General features: G+C 41.0%; 1 protein-coding gene across 2 annotated transcripts in view; it reads left to right on the top strand.

Annotated features, from left to right (window-relative positions):
• Positions 1 to 9984, top strand: part of DNAJC15 (DnaJ heat shock protein family (Hsp40) member C15) — an 85057-nt gene extending 75073 nt beyond the window's left edge. Inside the window, exons 6-7 of one of the 2 annotated variants that reach the window (XR_006384685.1) lie at positions 2850 to 3046; positions 8893 to 9984. Coding sequence is in view for 1 of the 2 variants with exons in the window: in XM_044249798.1 (XP_044105733.1) it covers positions 2850 to 2920 (71 nt within the window). In the remaining variant the exon portion in view is untranslated. Of the gene's footprint in view, positions 1 to 2849; positions 3076 to 8892 lie in introns of those variants that run through there. The other variant, XM_044249798.1, reaches the window with a different exon arrangement.
• Positions 9985 to 20963: the final 10979 nt, after the last annotated feature.

The following is a 20963-nucleotide window of genomic DNA, read 5'->3' as shown; positions in this document are numbered from 1 at the left end:
AAGACCTGGCTGACTTGGTAGAACTCCAGTGCTTTCCTACTAACGTGTTTTTTCAGCTCTTGTAGTTGGTGTTAGTGGGATGGTTGGTCTAAAACAATAGTTCATGGTAGCCAAAGGCAGAAGAGCTCTGGCAGTATTTAGTGAAGGTACAATGGTATAGAGATCAGGTGTGAGGGTGAGTGTTCTAACAAATGGAATTCAGATGACTCTCCCAAGAAATCTGAGCAGGATTGAAAGATCCAAAAGTAGATTGTGTCCATTAAATATAGGCTATATATCATTATATCAGTCAAGATTCAGTGCCAGAATCTGGATGTTCTAAACAGGAGAGCGTTAAATGCAATGAGTTAGTGTTTACAGATTGTTGGAAGGTTTGAAGGTGTAAATTCTAGACTTGGCCTACAAAAATGACTCCCAAAATAATGCTAGAGCTGCTGTGTCAGGGAAACTGCTACGCTGTGGACTGCCACTAGCACTGCACAGGACGCCTGGGTGGCTCAGTTGGTTGAGCAGCTGCCTTCGGCCCAGGTCATGATCCCAGCGTCCTGGGATCGAGTCCCACATCGGGCTCCTTGCTCGGCGGGGAGCCTGCTTCTGCCTCTGCCTGCCATTCTGTCTGCCTGTGCTCGCTCGCTCTCCCTCTCTCTCTCTCTCTGACAAATAAATAAAAAATCTTTAAAAAAAAAAAAAAAAAAAAAAAGAAGCACAGTTGCTGCCACTACCATCCCATGATCTCACTGATAGCAGCAAGAACAAAGAGGACCATCAAGAAAGCCTTGCTATCGCTTGAGCCTTCCAGATCTTGCAAGATTGCCCTTCACTGAGAGATCCAAATTAGAATCACACACTACTTGTAAAGAATATAGGAGTTGTAGTTTTCCAAGTTTTAGGAAGACAGAATGAGGGTAGAATGAGAGCTGACCAAAGTTCCTACCACGCACATAAATTGAAAGTGCAGTGTGCCTCTGACTTAAAGACGGTGAGTGCTAATCCAGCCATATTCTAAATTGTCAGTTCTTTTTCTGTAACTCTGCCATCAGTAAATGTAGTGTTTAATGCAACTTTTTAAAAAAAGATTTTATTTATTTATTTGACAGAGATCACAAGTAGGCAGAGAAGCAGGCAGAGGGAGAGAGAGGAGGAAGCAGGCTCCCTGCTGAGCAGAGATTCCCGATGTGGGGCTTGATCCCAGGACCCTGAGATCATGACCTGAGCCAAAGGCAGAGGCTTTAACCCACTGAGCCACCCAGGCGCCCCTTTAATGCATCTTTTAATTTAAGTGTCTCTGTTTTTTTCTAGCTGCTAAATGAGCATATTATGGTCTATGATTCAAATATCCAGAGTGCATATCAATCAATTACAGGTTATATTTGAGTTCAATTAATATTTTAATATTTGTTGAAGACATACAAAATACCTGGCATCACCTTGGAAACTCTAAACATTCAAACATCTTACCAAGATTGACACTACCTAATTCAAGATTATTTTCAAAGATAATCATGAAATAAATTTATTTCATAACCAAGTGCATATGGGAACGTTCATCAACTTCATTTGTAATTCTTGCTATATAGTCAAAGACACTCCATAATATATCCCATAACTGTTCATAGCAATTGAGATCTTGATATGGAAATGTCAGTAGGATCCTCAAGGGTAAAAAGCTATATATAGCTTCCTCTAGCGTTGCCCTTTCTACAATAGCACCGTGTTTGTTGATCTGTTTTCCCTGCTTTCTTCTTCCTGTATAAGTTGGTGTTATGATACTAATAAAAGGCTTGGTTATGGTCTGGACAGTTTATACACCAGTGCTATCTAGATATGTTTTGGTTTGTTGTAAGCTACTGAGGTTTTCACAAGCCATAGATGGTTTGTACTCAGGGGGAGAATGAAAAAATAAAAACAAACACAAAGAGACTGGTGAACCGTAGTATGATTGTTAGTTCAAGCATTAAGCAGTGAAAATATTCAGGACTAGAAGTTAGAAGGCATATAATGCTTAAATAGCTTTAATGTGACTTTTTGGGGCTAGTATTTTTGTATGTCAGATTCTGTTTGTGATTCATGATGATTCTGAATTTGAAATTCAGCTCAGTTTCCTTCCATCTTGCTGTTTGCATTAGAAAGAATTCATTGCAAAGAATTCTAAAAAAAGAACTGATGTAATTTTATTTTAGGGCACAGTGAATCTAAGACTGTATTCTAATTAGGATCATTTCAGAGAATAGGGAGCATTTCCTTTAACGTTATTTTTATGATCTTCATTTATTAGTTCATTCACCTGTATGAATAATTATGATTTTTAGAACTGGGTAGTACATAAGTTGCATTTTCTAATATTTTGTGTGTGTGTGTGTGTGTGTGTGTGTGTAAATGTAAGGCTTGATATGACTCTGAAAGTTCCCTTGAATTGCTTTACCTTCTTCAAAAAGATACCCTCTTTCATAGTCGAATATTCTTCCCTTTACAGAAAAAAAGTTTTGGAGTGAGACCATTATTTTATATACCTAACCATCCACTTAATCTCTGATCAAGTATTTGAATGGCAACGTCTGACCAGTGAAATATTTGAGCGTTTTTCAAATTATTCCTGATCATAGCTTTCTTTCATTATTTTTTTCAGAGGTTATCTTTGATTGTTGGGTATCTGTAGTGCTTTGCTAAACAAATTTAATTTATGCTATTGTGATTTCTACTTAGCTTATAAAATAATTTTGTCAAGAAGATGTATATGTGGGAAAATATCAGAGAATTCTAATTAAGAGTGTTTTTCTTTATTTGAGACTTTAGAAAATATCAATAATGAAGTATGTTTTAATCCATTTATTTTTTCTTTGTCCTTTCAGGTGGATCTCCTTACTTAGCAACCAAAATAAATGAAGCAAAAGACTTATTAGAAGCAACCACCAAACATTGATCAATACTTAAGAATCATTCTGAAGGAAAAGAAGGGAAAATATTTAAAAAGTCCAAATTAATCTAAACCACAGTGTTCATAATTTTCATTCATGTACTGACCACAATCATTTATTCTACTATTAAGGTATATAATAATAAAAGATTAATAGTCTATCTTTTATTATCTTTCTTTTTAAAGATTTTATTTATTTGAGAGAGAAAGAGAGCACAAGCAGGGGGAATAGCAGTGGGAGAAGGAGAGCTGAGCAGGGAGCCTGATGTGGGGCATGATCCTAGGACCCTGAAATCGTGACATGAGCTGAAGGCAGACGTTTAACTTATTGAGTCACCCAGATGCCCCTATCTTTTTATTATCTTTTAAAGGAACACCTTAAAATTCAATGATTGATCTTCTTTCTTTTTTTCCCTTCCTTTCTCTGTGATAGTCATACATTTGAAGTTTTTTGTTCTTTAGTCCTAAGTTCTCTTGGCTCCCCACCCTCACTCAGTTATCATCATCAATAATGTGGGAATTATGAGCAATAAGTAGAAATTTTCTTACTGCTGATACTAATATTCACAATATCCCTTATTGACTTAGAGAACTTTACTACTCTGCCTGTGTAAGGGTTTGAGATCAAACACTGACTGCCATCCCATGAGAAAATGATTGGAAACTCAATCAAAATTTACTAAATGGTGTTTTGTAAAATAGTGGTTAGGACTTGTTAAAGATCTGTGCTCTCTCTGAGACCCTATAACTGAAGCATGGGAACTTGGAGAGCTACTAAAATGATTAAAGATTTGCAAAATGAGCCCAGTGAGGAAAAGTTGAAAAAGTGGTAGGAGAAGTCTGAGGAATTTGTCTTTAATTACAGCCTTCCAGTGCTGTATATTTATTCAGTTATTCGTTCTGCAGATATTTATTGACCACCTATAATGTGTAAGGCTCTGTAGTGGGTCCTCTGAGAGTTATAGTTGTGAACCAACCATGGATCATGACCCCAAAGAAGTTACATTTAGAGAAAAGATAAGTCACACTATTAGAGAAGTACAGGTGATATGCTAACAAAGTGCAAAGAAGAAAAGAATATTTTAAACTGAGAACATAAAGGAGGAGCTTCATAGAATAAGTGGCATGAAAGCTGGGCTTTAGAGATAAATCATATGATTAGTGAGTCAGTGTTGTTTCCCCTGAGATCACTCACAATTAGCAGAAATAGGATTTATTAGTGTGATTAGAGTACAGGGTTTCTCAGAAACAAGGGACAGACACATAATCTTGAAGGACCAGCCCTTTAATTTACACTGCATGAAATTATTATCTCCAGTAGCCCTCAGTCATCATCACTTTACTGTCCCAAAGGTGAGAAAACAGATTCAGATACAGAGTAACAACATCATTTTCTTTTCTTTTCTTTCCGTTTTTTCTTAAAAACATTTTAGTTATTGATTTGACAGAGAGAGAAACAGCAAAAGAGGTTACACAAGCAGGGGGAGTGGGCGAGGGAGAAGCAGGCTTTCTGCCAAGCACAGAGCCCAATGTGGGGCTTGATCCCAGGACTCTGGGATCAGGACCTGAGCCGAAGGCAGACACGTAACGACTGAGCCACCCAGGTGTCCCAGCAGCATCATTTTCCAGTACTCCTTTATAAATCCTGGGTCATCCCAGGTAAACTGAACCACTGTATTTCAACTATCTTAAAATTACTCTTTAAATACTGTGGAAGAGCCTCTTCATGTTGCTGGCAAGTGAGTATCGGCTTTGGCTGGAAGGTTGACCAGGGCCATCAGCCAGGAGGAGCCTCAGTTGCTCTCCACATAGGCTTCTCCCCAGGGCTGTGGAGAGAAGCATCAGCACACTACAGCGGCTGTGTAATGAGAGAAGGTGAAGAGACAGGAAGTGGAAGCTGCAAACTCAAGCTGGCTCTGGTAGTGGTTCCCATAAGCACTGAGCCTGCCTAGACTCAAAGGCGGAGGGTACAGGGGATCGTGAAAGAACTAGTAGCCATTTTTAACATGTAGCAGGGCAGGGTTTAGATTTTTTCCCCCGCTTACTCAAATCAGTTAAGGCATTGCTTTAAAAATTTTGTCAGAAGAATAGAATTCAAGTAAACTAGAGTAGTTTCAGGTGACACAAGTACAACTCTAGGTAGATATTAATTCAGTAGTCATTCTGTAAATGGCGTTAGACTTATGCAATTGGGTTTTTAAAAGCTACCCACCCTCAACTCCTTAGTATCTGTAAAAAGCTTATTTGAATGGTTACCTATCCTCAGTAAAGATGGCTTTTAAATATTTGCTGTCATTGCATATTCTTCTTAATTAAGTTCTTTGTTGATATTGCAGTTTCTGTTTATTCTTACAACTTAGATGCAATCTGAGAAAGCAGAAAAGACATTTAAAAATAAAACAGTTACTTCCCAGATCCAGAGAAAGTGTAAGTCAAATGGACAGTTAATTAAAGGGAGCACAGGATGCCATTTAGACCATAGTTGATGGCGCTGATCTGCAGCATAAAGTCAAAAGTGGAGAGTTGTTCAGTAAGGAAAAAGCTATGGCGATTGCAGAAGACATAGTTTTATTTAGTCTTCAGACCATTCCCTTTATTTGGTTTGAAATGCATTTCAGTGATTTGGTTAATATTAAATACTGTGTCAGGCAGTACAGACATAAAATAAGTATATTCTTAAAATGCATAATATGCTCAAAATAAATAAAAAGATTCTTCCTTTTTTTTCCCTGATACTACTGAATTAAGAAATTCTGAATTTTATTACTGGGCACACTTGTGATTACCCAGCATGGTCATTAGACATAATGTATTTTATCCGAGGACAGAAATCCTTTGGTTGTCATGGAGAATCTTGAATACAAAAAAGAGCCTTTAGTGATGTATCTTCAACATGTTTGGCAATTAGCTTAAGGTAGTTTGCTGACATTTGTGGGAGAAGATGAATCAAAACTACTGAAGTTTCTCTGACTCAATTCACTGAAGATGAGCTGTAGAGGCTGCAGTGCAAAGTTAAATATCTAGGTAGGCCAGCTTCTTTTGCACATTGGGAACCACATCCTCCACAGGCACTCAGCTCCTCGCCCACAGTCACCTCCTTAAAGGCCTCTGGCTCCAACGGGGATTTGATGGCAGTGAGGGACGGTCAGCAGTGTGCCTCCCTCCTCTCAGAAGGGCAACCCAAAGAGCATATCCCATTAACACTACATCAGTATCATCTACTTGTCAAAAGCATTCCATGAATTATGGGCCGAATTTTATTTATGGTAGAGTTAGACACATTAGAAAATTAGAATTTTAATTTATTAGCTGGAAAAGTTGAGAAGCTCTTTGGACTCATTTTTTTTAGGTAGAATCTAACTGATCTGGATCATTGCCCACCAGTGAAATTGCTGGGCATGGTAGACAAAGAAAATGTTCCTTCTAATGACTTTTATGAGCTGAGTAGCTATTGTTCCCAGTTGAGTGCTCTTTTCCTTTTTTTATTGTTGCTGAGCAAAAGAATTTATAAAAAGCTTTTTTTTTTTATTAAAAACCCTGCTCAATTGAAATGCAAGTTCATTAAGTACTATTCATTTCTCTTCCTGCCATAATAACCCTTTCCCCCTCTGCTCAATTCAGGAGTGCCTAGCAGCCCTGGTCAACATTTTAAGTCTGAACAGACTATAATATAGATGGAGATATGCAATCTCCAACATCAAGAGAGAGTTTTATTTCATGTGGGCAGAATATGATCACACAGGCTGGATGTTAGCTATAAATTTCACATAAGTACCTCAACTTAGAGGGGCAAGATGCCCCTGGAAAGTTAAATCAACAGTGGGAAATTTAATTCAGTTTTGACAAGATGAAAATCACATTGAAAATACTAGTTCAATATTGACATCTAAGCTGTAGTGCTAAAGACTAAGAAATTAGAATCAGCTCGTTATCATAAGTCCAAGAGATTTTATTAATACTAGCTAATAGTTGTTGAGCACCTTGTGCCGAGCATCCTGCCTACATTATCTCTTTTTTAATTTTCACAGTATCCCTAAGAAATAGGTACTATTTATATCCCCATTTTACAGATAAAGAAAGAAAGGTAAGGTCAGAGGAGTTTAGGAACTTTATCAAAATTATGTAATTAATAAGCGGTGGGACTAGGATCCAAATCAGTTTGGCTTGATTCTTTTTTTTTTTTTTTAATTTAAAGATTTTATTTATTTATATGACAGAGAGAGATCACAAGCAGGCAGAGAGGCAGGCAGAGAGAGAGAGGAGGAAGCAGGCTCCCCGCTGAGCAGAGAGCCCGATGCGGGACTCGATCCCAGGACCCTGAGATCATGACCTGAGCCGAAGGCAGCGGCTTAACCCACTGAGCCACCCAGGCGCCCAGTTTGGCTTGATTCTGAAGCACATACTCTTTACCCTCCCATTATATTGCACTGAATCTAGACATGTGGGAGTCATTGTAAAATGAAGGGGCTTGCATGGCCCTGTACTCATTCATCGATAACCCTGAATGTCGGGTGATAGGTTGCAAAATGTTTATGGAAGGGTCATGTCATTTGGCACTATGAATGAGGACTGCCTAATGTCTGGATTTCTGCCCTGGAAACTTATGACGCCCGTCCAGCTGCACTTGTGAACAAAGTTCACTTGGTAGAGTAGCAGCTGGGTTTCTCTGACTTGAGGGGGAGTCGATGAAACTTAGAAGAGATTTTATGTGAAACTTTCATGGGCCAAAGCTTCCTAGGAAAACATCGAGAGCAAAGTTCAGAAGACGGCTTGTGAAACTGAAGCAGCAGGCATTGGGAGAGAAATGAAGAAATTGCTCGATATAATAAAGATGAGAATAAGAAGGCTGAACTTATTGAAAGGAACGGAGTAGTGAAAAAATTAAGGTTAACAAGAGAGACAACCGAACCAAGAAGAGACCATTCACAGCATTTGAAAGAGAATTGCCAGAGCACAGTAGATTTCTTGAAAACTTTGCAATATTCCCAATTGTAGACTGGCTTATTTGCTCATGCCATGCTTTTATGCCAAATTCCAGAATTACATTTTGCACAGCTAAAGGCTTGTCTAGTAGAACCCATAGTTCTTAAGTTGCCAATCTAAGAATGTGTCTTAAGTTTACCACTTAATTTTCTGTGTTCTCAGCTGCTCTACTCAAATGGTGAAAAGGTTTCTAACTTCCAGAGATTTATAACTCTGAATAACTCTAATATTGATAATGGATTTGTGAGTTCTTTGAATGTCAGAAACCCCTATATTCACGAGTAAGTTCATTCCAAAGCCACAGCCTGGTCTTTCCATCTATCCTCTCTTAGATTCCCAGGCCCTTTGCTCTTTCCTTCTGTAAATGTGGACCATCAAGAGTTCATGTTCGAAGTATTTACATCTTGGCTTCTATGCCTCTGGAATGGGACAAAATTATCTAATAATGTTTGTTCTGTGGTGGTGGGAAGTCAGATGATATCTGCATCATCTGCATCTCTTAGGCTGTCCTGGGATGTTGTAGCACAGCGTGGCAGAGAGAGCAGCATGTACAGAAATGCAGCCCTCCCTAATCAGCCCCACTCAGATCTGATGGTATGCTTTGTTCTCAGCTTCTGGGTATTTAAGTATTCAGTCTTTTACTTAAGTATTCTAATATTTTACACTCTTACACTATATACTCGTTTGGGCTTTTTTCCCCTTGCAAACATTTTTTTTAGCCCAATATGAAAAAATTATATACATACTTACATATATACATTTATACTACTGTGTTTGTTTTGCTTTAAAATTGTAAAGGATAAACTAAGATACTTCTGTCTCGTTTTCCAACACGGTTAAAATTAAATCTGACTTGGTAAAATTGAATTTACACTAAATTTTTTCTGTCATACAACTCGAAGAAAATACACTAATCATATGTGTTATGTAACTTCGTTTACACCATGATCGCTCTTGCAGGCACTGCTTTTATTTCTTTTATATCTCTGTTTCAGGAGATGCTGGGCCCGGCTGCCTCTCAGAACACAGTAGTGATTGGTTCACTTCTAAGGGCTACTATCAGAAACTGGAACTGTAGACACGTGGATTTTCTTAGAAGCCCTTGGTGAAACTTGAGTTTTTACCCTTCGTACCAAAATAAGTAAGGGGAAAAAATAGAAATGAGCCCAATGATACTTTAAAATTGATTTGTATATTTATCTCATAACAGATACCAAAGAAAGTACCTATTTCCTTGGTTTATTTCTTTCTTGCCTCAGGTGTATCCCTAGCAGCTTTTGGCCTGCAGCTGCATAAAGAACTCTAAACAGAGGCATTGGTATTCGAAATGCTGATGCAACCAAACTGTTACCCTGGGTATATTACTGAATATGTCTGCACAAATGCCTGGATTCCATACTTAGTGTAAATGACAGATAGGCTACTGTTCTGTCGCCAACTTCTCGCTGAGGGGAGTACAGATAGGCATGCCCTGTGTTTCTTCTCTGTTGCCCTTCATCATCTGGCCAGTCCCACACAGACGCCATGCGGCGTAAAGTGGTCACTTCGTAATTCTCTCCCAAGGCCAGTTGGACAGTGCACGCCACAGTCACCTGGCCTGGGAGGGTCTCGTGTTGTCATGAGACACCGTCCTGTGATGTGTTTGCAGACAGGAAGGGGAAAGAGGATTGACAGTATTGGGATAACATAACATGAAGGGTGTGTCTACCATAAAATACGAGCTTGAGTTTTGTTTTGTCAGAGAGGAATATGTTTTCCACAGCAGTCTGGTGAATTAAGAACAATATACTGAGTCCTACAGGGAACGTGTTCTATTTGACTCTGTTGATAGGATTTATGTATGGAACATCAATTTTCTGTACAGACATAATTGAGTACATATTACCATGATATGAAAAACTGGAAGCATACATATGGTTGTGTAGGCTGTTAAATTTTAAGAAATGTAACAAAGAGGAAAATCAAACCTGAAAACAACGCAGCTGATGAAATTATTAACTTGAAGTTTTTGCTCAAGATATATGCAAAGTACACACATTCTATGTAGAAATACAAAGACAAATAAATTATCTTAATGTGTTACCTTCTTCCTTTTCAGATTGAATTTTTTAACAGCAAGAATGCCTAACGGGCAGTTAGGATGGCTTGGTGACAGCGGCTTCAACAACAGCTTCAGCCCTCAGGACTCCAAGTAGAGTATCTGGTGTCAGGAGGTCCGAGGGCCTTTTGTCCCCGTGCATTTTTTCCCCAAAGCCAGGCTGAAAGTTAGTCCTGGGGACAGAAAAAGAACTTGGCTGACCAATCTGTCACCAGCCTGAAAGAAATGTATAGGAGTCCTACACGCGTAGTAAGTGGACATCAGCTGGAAGCCAGGCAGTCTGTGTTCAGAGCCTCCTTCATGGCCCGTGGTGGAATTACCATGGCATAATGTGACTGTAGGGGACAATTTGATCAACCAAAAGAGGTTTGAAGATTTTTAGTGTTGGTGTTACAACAAAGGTTCTGATGTTCTGACCCAGTGGAGAAATTCATAGCAGCTGACTGTGAATCTTTAGGTTTTGTGTCCCCTTCCAAGCCCCAACAGCAAGCATTTCTTGTTCATAAGGTGGCCTAGCCTGAGGCTGAGATTTTGGTGTGTGTTTGCTCTCTGGGAGTTAGAAGTCCACCATATGGTAGCCGGAGTTTTACTCTGTCCTAATAAGCCCATCTGCCTTTGTCCTCTTCTACTGTTGGCCTCTTTTTCACTTTAACACCAGCCACAACTTCATCAGGCTGGGAGACTCCCCAGCGTCAGGGTGCTGGGGCATGTTTCCTGCTTTGCCATCCGTGAGCTCTGGGCCCACAGCCCAGCACCCCAGCCCACCTCACCGTGTTTGCTCCTGGGAATACCATCCACCTACCTGCCCATAGAGTGAGACAGTGAGACTAATGAGAAAGGATTGGAAAATAATGAAAGAATGAGAACCACACGGAATGTTCTGGACACCTTCAAGAGAGGTTCAAGAAACCTTGAAGGAATCTTTGCAAGGAATGGCAACACTGATTTTTTCATCTGAGAACCATTCTGCATGTGTACAGAGTTGGAATGTTCATACTTCTTCTTATAGGGGCAGTTGGTTAAGCATCTGCCTTCAGCTCTGGTCATGAGCCCAGGGTCCTGGGATTGAGCCCCTGCATTGGGTTCCCTGCTCAGTGGAGAACTGCTTCTCCCTCTCCCTCTGCCTGCTGCTCCCCTACTTGAGTTCTCTCTCTGTCAATAAATAAAATCTTTAAAAAAGAAAGGAAGGAAGGAAAGATGGAAGGAAAGAAAGAAGGAAACTTTCTCTTGTAAATGGGCGAAATGCCTCACCCACAACCTAATAGCACAGAATTTGAAGCCAGTATTTTTTTTTTAAAGTAACTGGTTTTCTTTCTTTCTTTCTTTCTTTTTTTAGATTTTATTTATTTATTTTGACAGAGAGAGATCATAAGTAGGCAGAGAGGCAGGCAGAGAGAGGAAGGGGGAAGCAGGCTCTCCGTGGAGCAGAGAGCCTGATGAGGGGCTCGATCCCAGGACCCTGGGATCATGACCTGAGCCGAAGGCAGAGGCTTTAACCCACTGAGCCACCCAGGCGCCCCTGAAGTCAGTATTTCTTATTCCGGTTCCACGTATGAATCTCTGCTCCATTTTGTCAGTGGCTGGGAGATAATACTGCATTCTTTTCTGATTTCTACCTGGAGCTCACTGTATGAGTTAGCCAGTGTCGAGCACATACTCCATCGTGCCAAGAATGCTCAGTACAGGCTCTGTGCGGCAAACTTAGCACACGGATGGATTTGAAATTTTCCTTTGCAACGCAGCCAATCAGGTGTCCGACTATACCTTGAAGTCAATTAGTATTTTTCACAGAGCCAGGTGCAAAGCTGCCAGGTAACATCTGTAAGTGACTTGGATTGCTCTAATGGGATCTGCATATGTTCAGCCCTATATGAAGATGTTTTTCACTTGACACAGAGTCATCTTTGGTCTTGTTCTCCACCCACTCCATTAAGTAGACACACCTACACATGTTACCGATTTGATTTGCTTTCTGAGGAGGATGGTGCCTAGATTTTCTCTTCCTGATGCTACTATTTGTGCAGATGCCTCTTGGAAAACTTCCCATCCCAAGTACTTTCAGAGGGGAGGGGACAACAAATCTCATGTTATTATCAAGGCATTTTTCTCATAATCTTGCTTGTCTAACCTAAATTATCCAGTAATGATTTATTTGAGTATCTTGTGTTTTCTTTTTTTAACAATAAGATTAAAGATAGCACTATTCCTCAAAGGGACAACACACCTGAGTTCCTGTAACTTTGGGGACTGGACACTTGGGTTCTAATCCCCTGGCTCTGCAACTCATAAACTCTGTGACTCTGGGCAGGATGCAGCCTTTTTTGAGCCACTTGAATTAGCTGTTTTCTAAGAGTCAAGCAGTCTGTTGAAGAAGCACTTGTTCCCAAGTCACATAGACCTAAGTGTAAGTGTCTGAACCACCTTCGATTAGAGTGGTCTTGTGGAAGTTTTGTAGCCTCTCTGGGCTTCCTGACCCATAAAATGGGTATAATAATATGTACCTCAGAGGTTGATTTCAGGAGTTTAATAATTTCATAGACAAAGATGTGCCTGTTTACCAGTGCCTGTACATGGTAGCTTCTCCACAAATGTTTGTTTTTACTGCTTGTCAATTTGGCTTTACTTTTTTTTCCTCTCTCAAGTACTGCACAAATATAACAGCAATTAAAGGATTTTTAAAAGAATGAATAACATACCAATAATGCCAATATCCTAACATTAACCATTTTCTTTTTTTCTGGGGCCCCTTCCTGTGCCTCTTAATATAGATCTTGGGAATTTATCTTCCAGAAAATGCCTATGGACAAATACACAGATCTCTAGATTGGAAATCAAGCTATAATATTTTACAATATTATCTCAAATTAAAATGCTTTTACTAGAATGAATACTTTTATCAATGCTAGTGACTAAATAAGAATATTTTCTCTTATTTATTTAACAGCTGAAAAATTGATCCAGGGTGCCTGGGTGGCTCAGTGGGTTAAGGATCTGCCTTTGGCTCAGGTCATGATCTCAGGCTCCTGGGATCGAGTCCCGCATCGGGCTCTTTGCTCGGCAGGGAGCCTGCTTCCTCCTCTCTCTCCGCCTGCCTCTCTGCCTACTTTTGATCTCTCTCTGTCAAATAAATAAATAAAAATCTAAAAAAGAAAAGTGTGTGTGTATATATATATATATATATATATATATATATATATATATAAATTTTTAAAAATGTAAAAAAAAAGAAAAATTGATCCAAGAGAATCTAGAGAAAGAACAGTCCTTTGGCCAGCTTTATGGCAAAGCAAGGTATGGCAACGGACAATTATTAGGTGCCTCATGTTTGTGCCAGACATTCTTTATATACATGATGTCTTTACTCCCCAAAACAACCCAGTTATCTAGGTATTTTTATGCCCATTTCATCCACAAAGCAGGGGGGTTCAAGAGCTTAAGCACCTTGCTCAGAATCCCAATTAGGAAGGCGTGGAGTTGGATCTGCTCCCAGGTTGACTAACCCCAAAGTCCATCCTCTTTCCCTTTTCCTGCTGCCTCCCAGGGAGTGTTCTCAGCCACGTACAAAACTCCTTGCCCTTAAGACTTTTAGCCTAAGTTCCGAAAAACTTCACTCCTGCCTTAGAGTGGATGCTGGGGATTTTATTAAGTCTCCTCGGTGTGGTCATTCATTCCAACATGATCGCAGTCCAAGGACCTCCCTACCTCTGAAGACATTTGTCACTTGTCATGTCGCATTCAGGATGCCAGAGGAGGCATCCAGCAAAACGAACGGAGGCCCTTTTGTGACGAATAGACTTACAAAGCCGGAGTTGGAGCTGGAAAAGAACTTGCAGATCTGCAGGCCTCCTTCAGGCGCTGTCTGATGGATTTCCAGATCCATGGCATTTTCTAAGCATTTGATCACAGCAAAGAGGATAAACACTGCGAGTTAAAAGGGATAGCATCAGGCCTGGGGGCAAAAGAGAATGTTACCTCTTTCATGTCCCCTCCATTGGGAACCGGCAGGCTTCCAAGAACTCAGGCTTCAGAGGTGGACTGATGAGGGTTTAAATTCTGGCTCATACACTTGTGGCTTTAGACAAGTTACTTAACTACTACTTTTTTTTTTTTTTTTTGAAGATGTGAGTCTATATTTATTTTTAAGGAATTATTTCTTTTTAAAATAAAAATGGGGCACAAATTATTGCTTTGCTAGATACAGTAACCATTATATCACTCTTATTTTATCAACTGGTTCTTATTTTTTTTTTAAATAATCTTTTTTTTTAAGATTTTATTTATTTATTCGACAGAGAGAGATTACAAGTAGGCAGAGAGGCAGGCAGAGAGAGGAGGAAGCAGGCTCCCCACTGAGCAGAGAGCCCGATGAGGGACTCGATCCCAGGACCCTGAGATCATGACCTGAGCCGAAGGCAGCAGCTTACCCCACTGAGCCACCCAGGCGCCCTCAACTGGTTCTTATTTATTTATCTATTTAAAAAATTTTAATTCCCATATAGTTAACAGTGTTGTATTAGTTTCAGGTGTACAATATATAGTGATTCAACAATTCTATACATTATTCAGTGCTCATCGTAATAAGAAGTTACTTAACTTCTATGAACCCTCAGTTTTCTTCTCTGAAAAATGGGGATCATGTCACCACTTCACAGAATTGCTGTGAGGATGAAATAAAGTGATGTGAGTCAAATACCGGACATACTGTCCAGTGCATAGCCAATAGTCCCTCACTGTGCACATGACTGATTTCCTTTCACAAAGCCAGGGCCTCTCTACTTTGACTATTCCTTGAGATCGCCTGTGTAGCTTTTACAACTCTCAATGCCCAGGCAGTGCCCCAGACTCTCAGAGTTTCTGGGGCAGGATCCAGGCCACGGGTTTTTCCAAAACCCCTCCGTATGTCCATGTCCAGCCAAGGTTGGGCATCCTGGGACCGGTTACAGTGTGAGTGACCCAGCAGGTGCACAGGGCTGAGCCTGTTTTCACGGACTCTGCAGGAGCACAGTGGACCAAGCATCAGGGACTGACGGCCACAGGGCCATGTGGGAGCTGTGGGCAGAGCTGTCCCCAGGGCCCGGCTGAAGTTAATCACCCTGGGACCACTCCTTCCCCGTCCCCCCACCCCTGCCAGAATTTTCAATCCAAGTGAAACCAGCTTAAAATGGAATTTGAGGGGCACCTGGGTGGCTCAGTGGGTTAAAGCCTCTGCTTTTGGCTCAGGTCATGATCCCAAGGTCCTGGGATCGAGCCCCACATCGGGCTCTCTGCTCAGCAGGGAGCCTGCTTCCTCCTCTGTCTCTGCCTGCCTCTCTGCCTACTTGTGATCTCTGTCTGTCAAATAAATAAATAAAATCTTTAAAAAAAAAAATGGAATTTGAGGGCATCTTGGGAAAGAACCAGGTCCAAAACAGAACGCTTAAGGGGAGATGACATGTAAAGGGGGAGAAGAGGCAGCAGAAGGAGATAGTGAGAGCAAGCCTGTACTCGCAGGTCCTGACTATGAAGGCGCTCTGACTTTTAGTGTAAGGTGCCCAGAGTTACCCTCTCCTTGTCTCTCCAGAGTCAAAGACCAATGGACTCATTACTTTGAATGAGGTCTCCCCATATCATTGTTGGGAAGCGCAGTGTGGTTAGTCCTGGGACCAGCAGTATCACTGGGAGCCAGTGAGAAATGCAGAATCTCAGACCCTCACCCCTCGGCCAACATGAACCAGAATCCTTAGGGGTGGGGCCTAGGACTATGCAATTAACGAGGCTCCCAAGTGAGTCTGATGCTCATTAAAGATTGAGAAGCACAACTGTAGTGAAAACAGAACAAGTTTTAGAGGTGAGCAGTGCTTCTAAGTTTGAACCCTGGCTCTTTCACTTACTCTGTGATCTTAGAAAAGTTAACTTCTCTGAGGTCTGGTTTCCTCTTCTGAAAACTGGGGATACAAACATTTACCTTAATAACAGACTGCCAAGGGGATTGTGGATGGAATCCGGGGGGGGGGGGGGGGGGGGGGGGCTATGGACAGGATGGGAATGAAAACATTTTCATTCTCAACAATCTTTAACTGAAATTTAGTATCCTGTTTAATTATGAATGTCCCCAACAAATCACGACTTTGTCGATAGTGGAAGTCACAGAAGTTTGCATATCACATTACAGTTGCAGATATCTCTACATACATTTGTATTCTTCTACTTCAAAATTATAGCTTCAGACTTGCTGCTGGATCTCAATATTTAATGTTTAATAATGAGGCACTTACTCCATCATAAATGTTTTAAATCTTTATGAAGATTGTGTTTTAAACTAATTGGTTTTCTTTGTAATTTTATTTATTTATTTATTTATTTATTTATTTTATGTGTGCATTTGAAAACTTTATTCTGAAAAGGGGTCCAGTACCCCAGGGCACAAAAAGTTTAAGAAACCCCTCTCCTGTTTGCAAGTTGTAATGATTAAACAAGGGAAGCCAGTGTCTCTAACACTTAGCAGAGATGTAAATAACGACACCCTGACCATTCTCAACAACATCATGCTTTGTCCTACACCTGGACCATAGGATCCTCCAGTCTTTCCACGTGCACTGTGTCTGGTCAACATTCCCTGTAGACATCTTTCTGATTAATTCTGGTTTTATGGAATGAAAGTTATTCCTTACTGAGTGTCTGCTCTGTGTCAGAGAGGTGAAGTGAGCTCTCTAGAATCACACTAGCTAGTGTTTGGAAAGAAGACATTCAACCTTCACATTGCATTGTATATTCCTATATCTAGATGTAGATATAGATCTAGATAGATCTAGGTATAGTTCTAGATCTAGGGGACTAGATTAAGGGTTCCTGCATCCTCCTGGTTCAAAAAGACTATCATAGAGGTGGTATCATCTGGCTCACTGAACACCTACAATCTCTCAGTTCTTGTACATTCAACGAACATTTATAGAAGAACACTTAGGGAGAAGGTTCCTTGACATAGGACTTGGCGATGACTTTTTGGATTTGATACCAAAAGCAAAAATAAATAAGTGGGACTACATAAACCAAAGAGTTTCTGGACAACAAAGGAAAACATTAACAAAATGAAAAGGCAGCCTACCAAACTGGAGAAAATATTTGCAAGGCATATATCTGATAAGAGGTTAATGTCCCAAGTATATTAAAAAACTCGCATAACTCAATAACAAAACAACAACAACAATAACGTGATAAAAAAAAATGGCAGAGGATCTAAATAGACATTCTTCCAAAAAAGACATACAGCTAGCCAAGAGGTTCATCAAGGAAATGCAAATCACACCACATCAAACCCATAAAAACCACAATGAGCTATCACCTCACCTGTTACAGTAAGTCTAACCTCAAAAGATAAGAGATAGCAAGTGTTGATGAAGATGTGGAAAAAAGGAAATCCTTGTGCACTGTTGGTGGGAGTGTAAATCAATGCAGCAAGGAAGGAACACAATGTGGAGGCTCATAAAAAAATTGAAAAGAGAACTACCACATAACCCAGAAGTCCCATTTCTGGATATGTATCCAGAGGAAATGAAGTCAGGATATTGAAGAAATATCTGCACTCCCATGTCCGTGGCAGCCTTATTCACAATAACCAAGATACGTACAGAAACAACCTTAACGTCTACAACAGATGAATGAGAAGATGTGGTACAGATATATGATGGAATATCATTTAACTACGAGGAAGAAGGAAATCCCGCCATTTGTAACAGCATGGATGGACCTTGAGGCATTATGCTAGGTGAACTAAGTCAGACAAAGACAAATACTGTATGATCTTACACATGTAGAATCTGAAAAAGCCAAATCATGCAAACAAAGAGTAGAATGGTTGCCACAGGCTAGGGCATGGGATAAAGGTGTTGGTCAAAGAACATTAACTTGGGGCATCTGGGTGGCTCAGCGGGTTAAACCTCTGCCTTTGGCCCAGTTCATCATCCCAGGGTCCTGAGATCAAGCCCCACATTAGGGTCTCTGCTCAGCGGGGGAGCTGGCTTCCCCCTCTCTCTCTGCCTGCCTCTCTGCCTACTTGTGATCTCTGTGTTAAATAAATAAAATCTTTTTAAAAAGGGGGGGCATTAACTTTCAGTAATAAGATGCATAAGTTCAGGGGATCCAATGCACAGCACAGGTTCATAGTTAACAATACCGTATTATACACATCAAAGTTGCTGAGAGAGTAGATCTTAAATGTTCTTAAAAAAAAGAACACACAAAAAATGATAATTATATAATGTGATAGAAGTGTTAACTAAAGCCTATTGTAATTATTTTGCAATGATTACGTAAAGAGACCAAATTATCAGCTTGTATATCTTAAATGTATACAACGCTTTATGTCAGTTATATCTCAGTAAAGGTGGAACAAAAAAAAAAAAATAAAATTTAAAGAAATAACTACAAAAAAATCCTGTTAAGTCCAATTGGCTCTATCCATTTGTGATTATGTACCCATGTGCTTTACTTTTTGTTTGGTTCTGTTTTATTACAGGGCTCCTGGCCTGAGGTTCAAGGGTTCTGGGCCTCTGAGAGATCTTTATTTCCATTAAAGATCCTTGGCAACAGTGTTGTATCTTGACTCCTGGAAATTGCGCTGGTTTACTAGACACAGACCATTTAGGGAGCACTGAGAAGTCTGGGGTTAGGGAGAAAGGAAATAACAGTTATTGAGTGCTTGGCACTATGCATTTTACATTCATTTTAATCTCTAGTTATTAGCGCACACAAAGGTATTTACAAAAAAGAATTCTGTCCATTTCATAGACAAGAAAACTAACATCTAGAGAGGGTAAATGACTTTCCTGCGTTACCCAGCTAGCAGGAAGGATCAGAGCTGGCATCCAAACTGCAGTGTGTCTGCCTGATACCCAAGACAGTCGAGGCCAGGCTCTTTAAAACCCAGGTGTACCTTCTCACAGAAGGTGCTTCCTACCACCAATGGGCCCCCCGCAGTCATGCCAACCCCTCCGTGAGAGATTACTCTATGCCCTGCTTGAAGCCCACCAGGACCACCAAGTTGTCAAAGAAAGAAGCCCTGGAGTCTCAGCAGACTTTGAAACATCCCACTTTGGTCTTGGTGCAGAGCTTGGGCTCACCCCAGACTCTCTGGGCCTCAGGCATGTTGGGCATCAAGCTCCACTTGACCTTGCTCTGGGTCGTGCTCTACTGCGTCCCTGCCATCTTGCTCTGCTGATGAGAATGTTACATTGGGCAGAGCTGAGAGCTCTTCTGCAGCCCTGGGAGATTGCATCTATTTCTGCTTCCTTATCTGTGTGTTCTTTCATTCTATCAGACAAGGAAATTAAATAGGTCTGGCACCATTTGCTCTCCAGAAAGCTACTTTGGCTGCTAAATCTACCAAAAAGGGTGGATTTATTTGGGTGTTCCTTTCCGAAGTGAGTGAACAGGCCTCTTCAGAGCTGCCCACAATTAGCCAAAAGGCCTGAGTTGCCGTGCCAGGACCACCTGTCAAAAGGATGGCAGCCAAATGGGGCAGATGGGATCGGACCAAGGCCAACAGATAGCCTCTTAATTTGGCCTCAGAGTCCTTTCCCACTCTGCTCTGAGTGCCCCTGGAAAGAGGAAATCCATGGAAGGCAAGAATATGAGTCAGAAAAAACCATCCAGGAGCCTGTGCGTTAAAAACTCACCTCCAAACCACAGCAGTAATTCTTTGGGGGGGGAGCTGAAAACCAAAATTAAATATTGGTTTTGCTCATGGTTCCTGGAAGGCTCTCTCTTGCCTTGTCCTCTTTGTGAATAAATGTCTACCTCTCTATCCTTCAAAGGTCATCTCCTCTCAGGAGCTTTCCCCAGCACTGCCTCCTCTCTCTACCTCCCCAGACAGAGCCCGCCCATGCTTCTTTGCGCATATTGAAACAACCTCTTGGCATAGTTGTGAGTTCATATTATTGAATATTTTTAATATTCAATTAAATTGAATATTTTAATTTTGACATGCTCCGAGAGGGAGCAAATGGTGGATTGCAAATGTACAATTAAAATGTAAAATAAACCACATACTTTAAAGTAGGTAAAAATTCAGGGCATGGGGGAAAAGGTTTAAAACACAAGAAATAATAAAGAATGAGGTTTATGCATAGAATCCACATTCTGGGGTCTTCTACTCAGTCTTCGGGTGGGCCCCAGCTTCAACCCTAAGCTTTATAGCGGCCCACCCAACCCTTTGAGTGGTTGTCAGCAATGTCCTCAGCAGCATCCTTGGAATGGACGTAGTACAGCTCATGGGGCTGTGCTAGGAAACATACTTGACTGTCCACCTATGGCATCACATCTGAGTGCCCTTCGGGGTAAGCCATTCTGCACGGTGGCCCATTCAAGGAGATCTGGCTACACAGTCTTTGCTTGGCCTGGCTAGATTCACAGACAGGCTTTACTGAATCAGAGGAACTGCAGGTCTTGCTGGCCTCCCTGGAGATTTGGAGAAGGACAATGCAGTGGTCATGATGGATATCCATTCTTTTCATTACTGAGCATCGGAACCCCTTCCTAGCTTTGTGGAATTCCCTGAGCTGACATGGATCCTCCCTACCATTACAGAAGCTGAAAAGGGCAGCTCCTTGCTCTGCCAGCCTCCTTTGCAACTGGGAGGTGGGCAGGTGACCCGGACCAACTTGCCCTGGAGTTACGATGACAACATAGGTCCTGGCAGGTGCTGCAGAAAGATGATCTTTTGAGGGTAGCACCGATACCCACCTTGACTGGTGGCACGCAGTGACTGATGTCACTTTAGTGGAGATTGTGAACTCCCCATTTGGCTGAAGTCACTGTCCTGGCTGCAGGACCCTGAACCTGGTTCCCATGCCCTCCTGGTGATTCTGTGCACCTCTAAGTATCTTTGTAATGAGTTTATTTTGTGCTAAAATCAGCCTGAGTTAGTTCCTGTCTCTTGCAAGAAAAAGCCTGTGTGATTCATGCAGCTCTTCTCCCCTGCCTCCTGCTACT

The sequence above is a fragment of the Neovison vison genome, chromosome 5 (assembly GCF_020171115.1).
Source record: "Neovison vison isolate M4711 chromosome 5, ASM_NN_V1, whole genome shotgun sequence".
NCBI classification, from domain to species: domain Eukaryota; kingdom Metazoa; phylum Chordata; class Mammalia; order Carnivora; family Mustelidae; genus Neogale; species Neogale vison.
The sequence above is the reverse complement of the archived record's forward strand: the minus strand, read 5'-3'. Positions and strand labels throughout refer to the sequence as shown.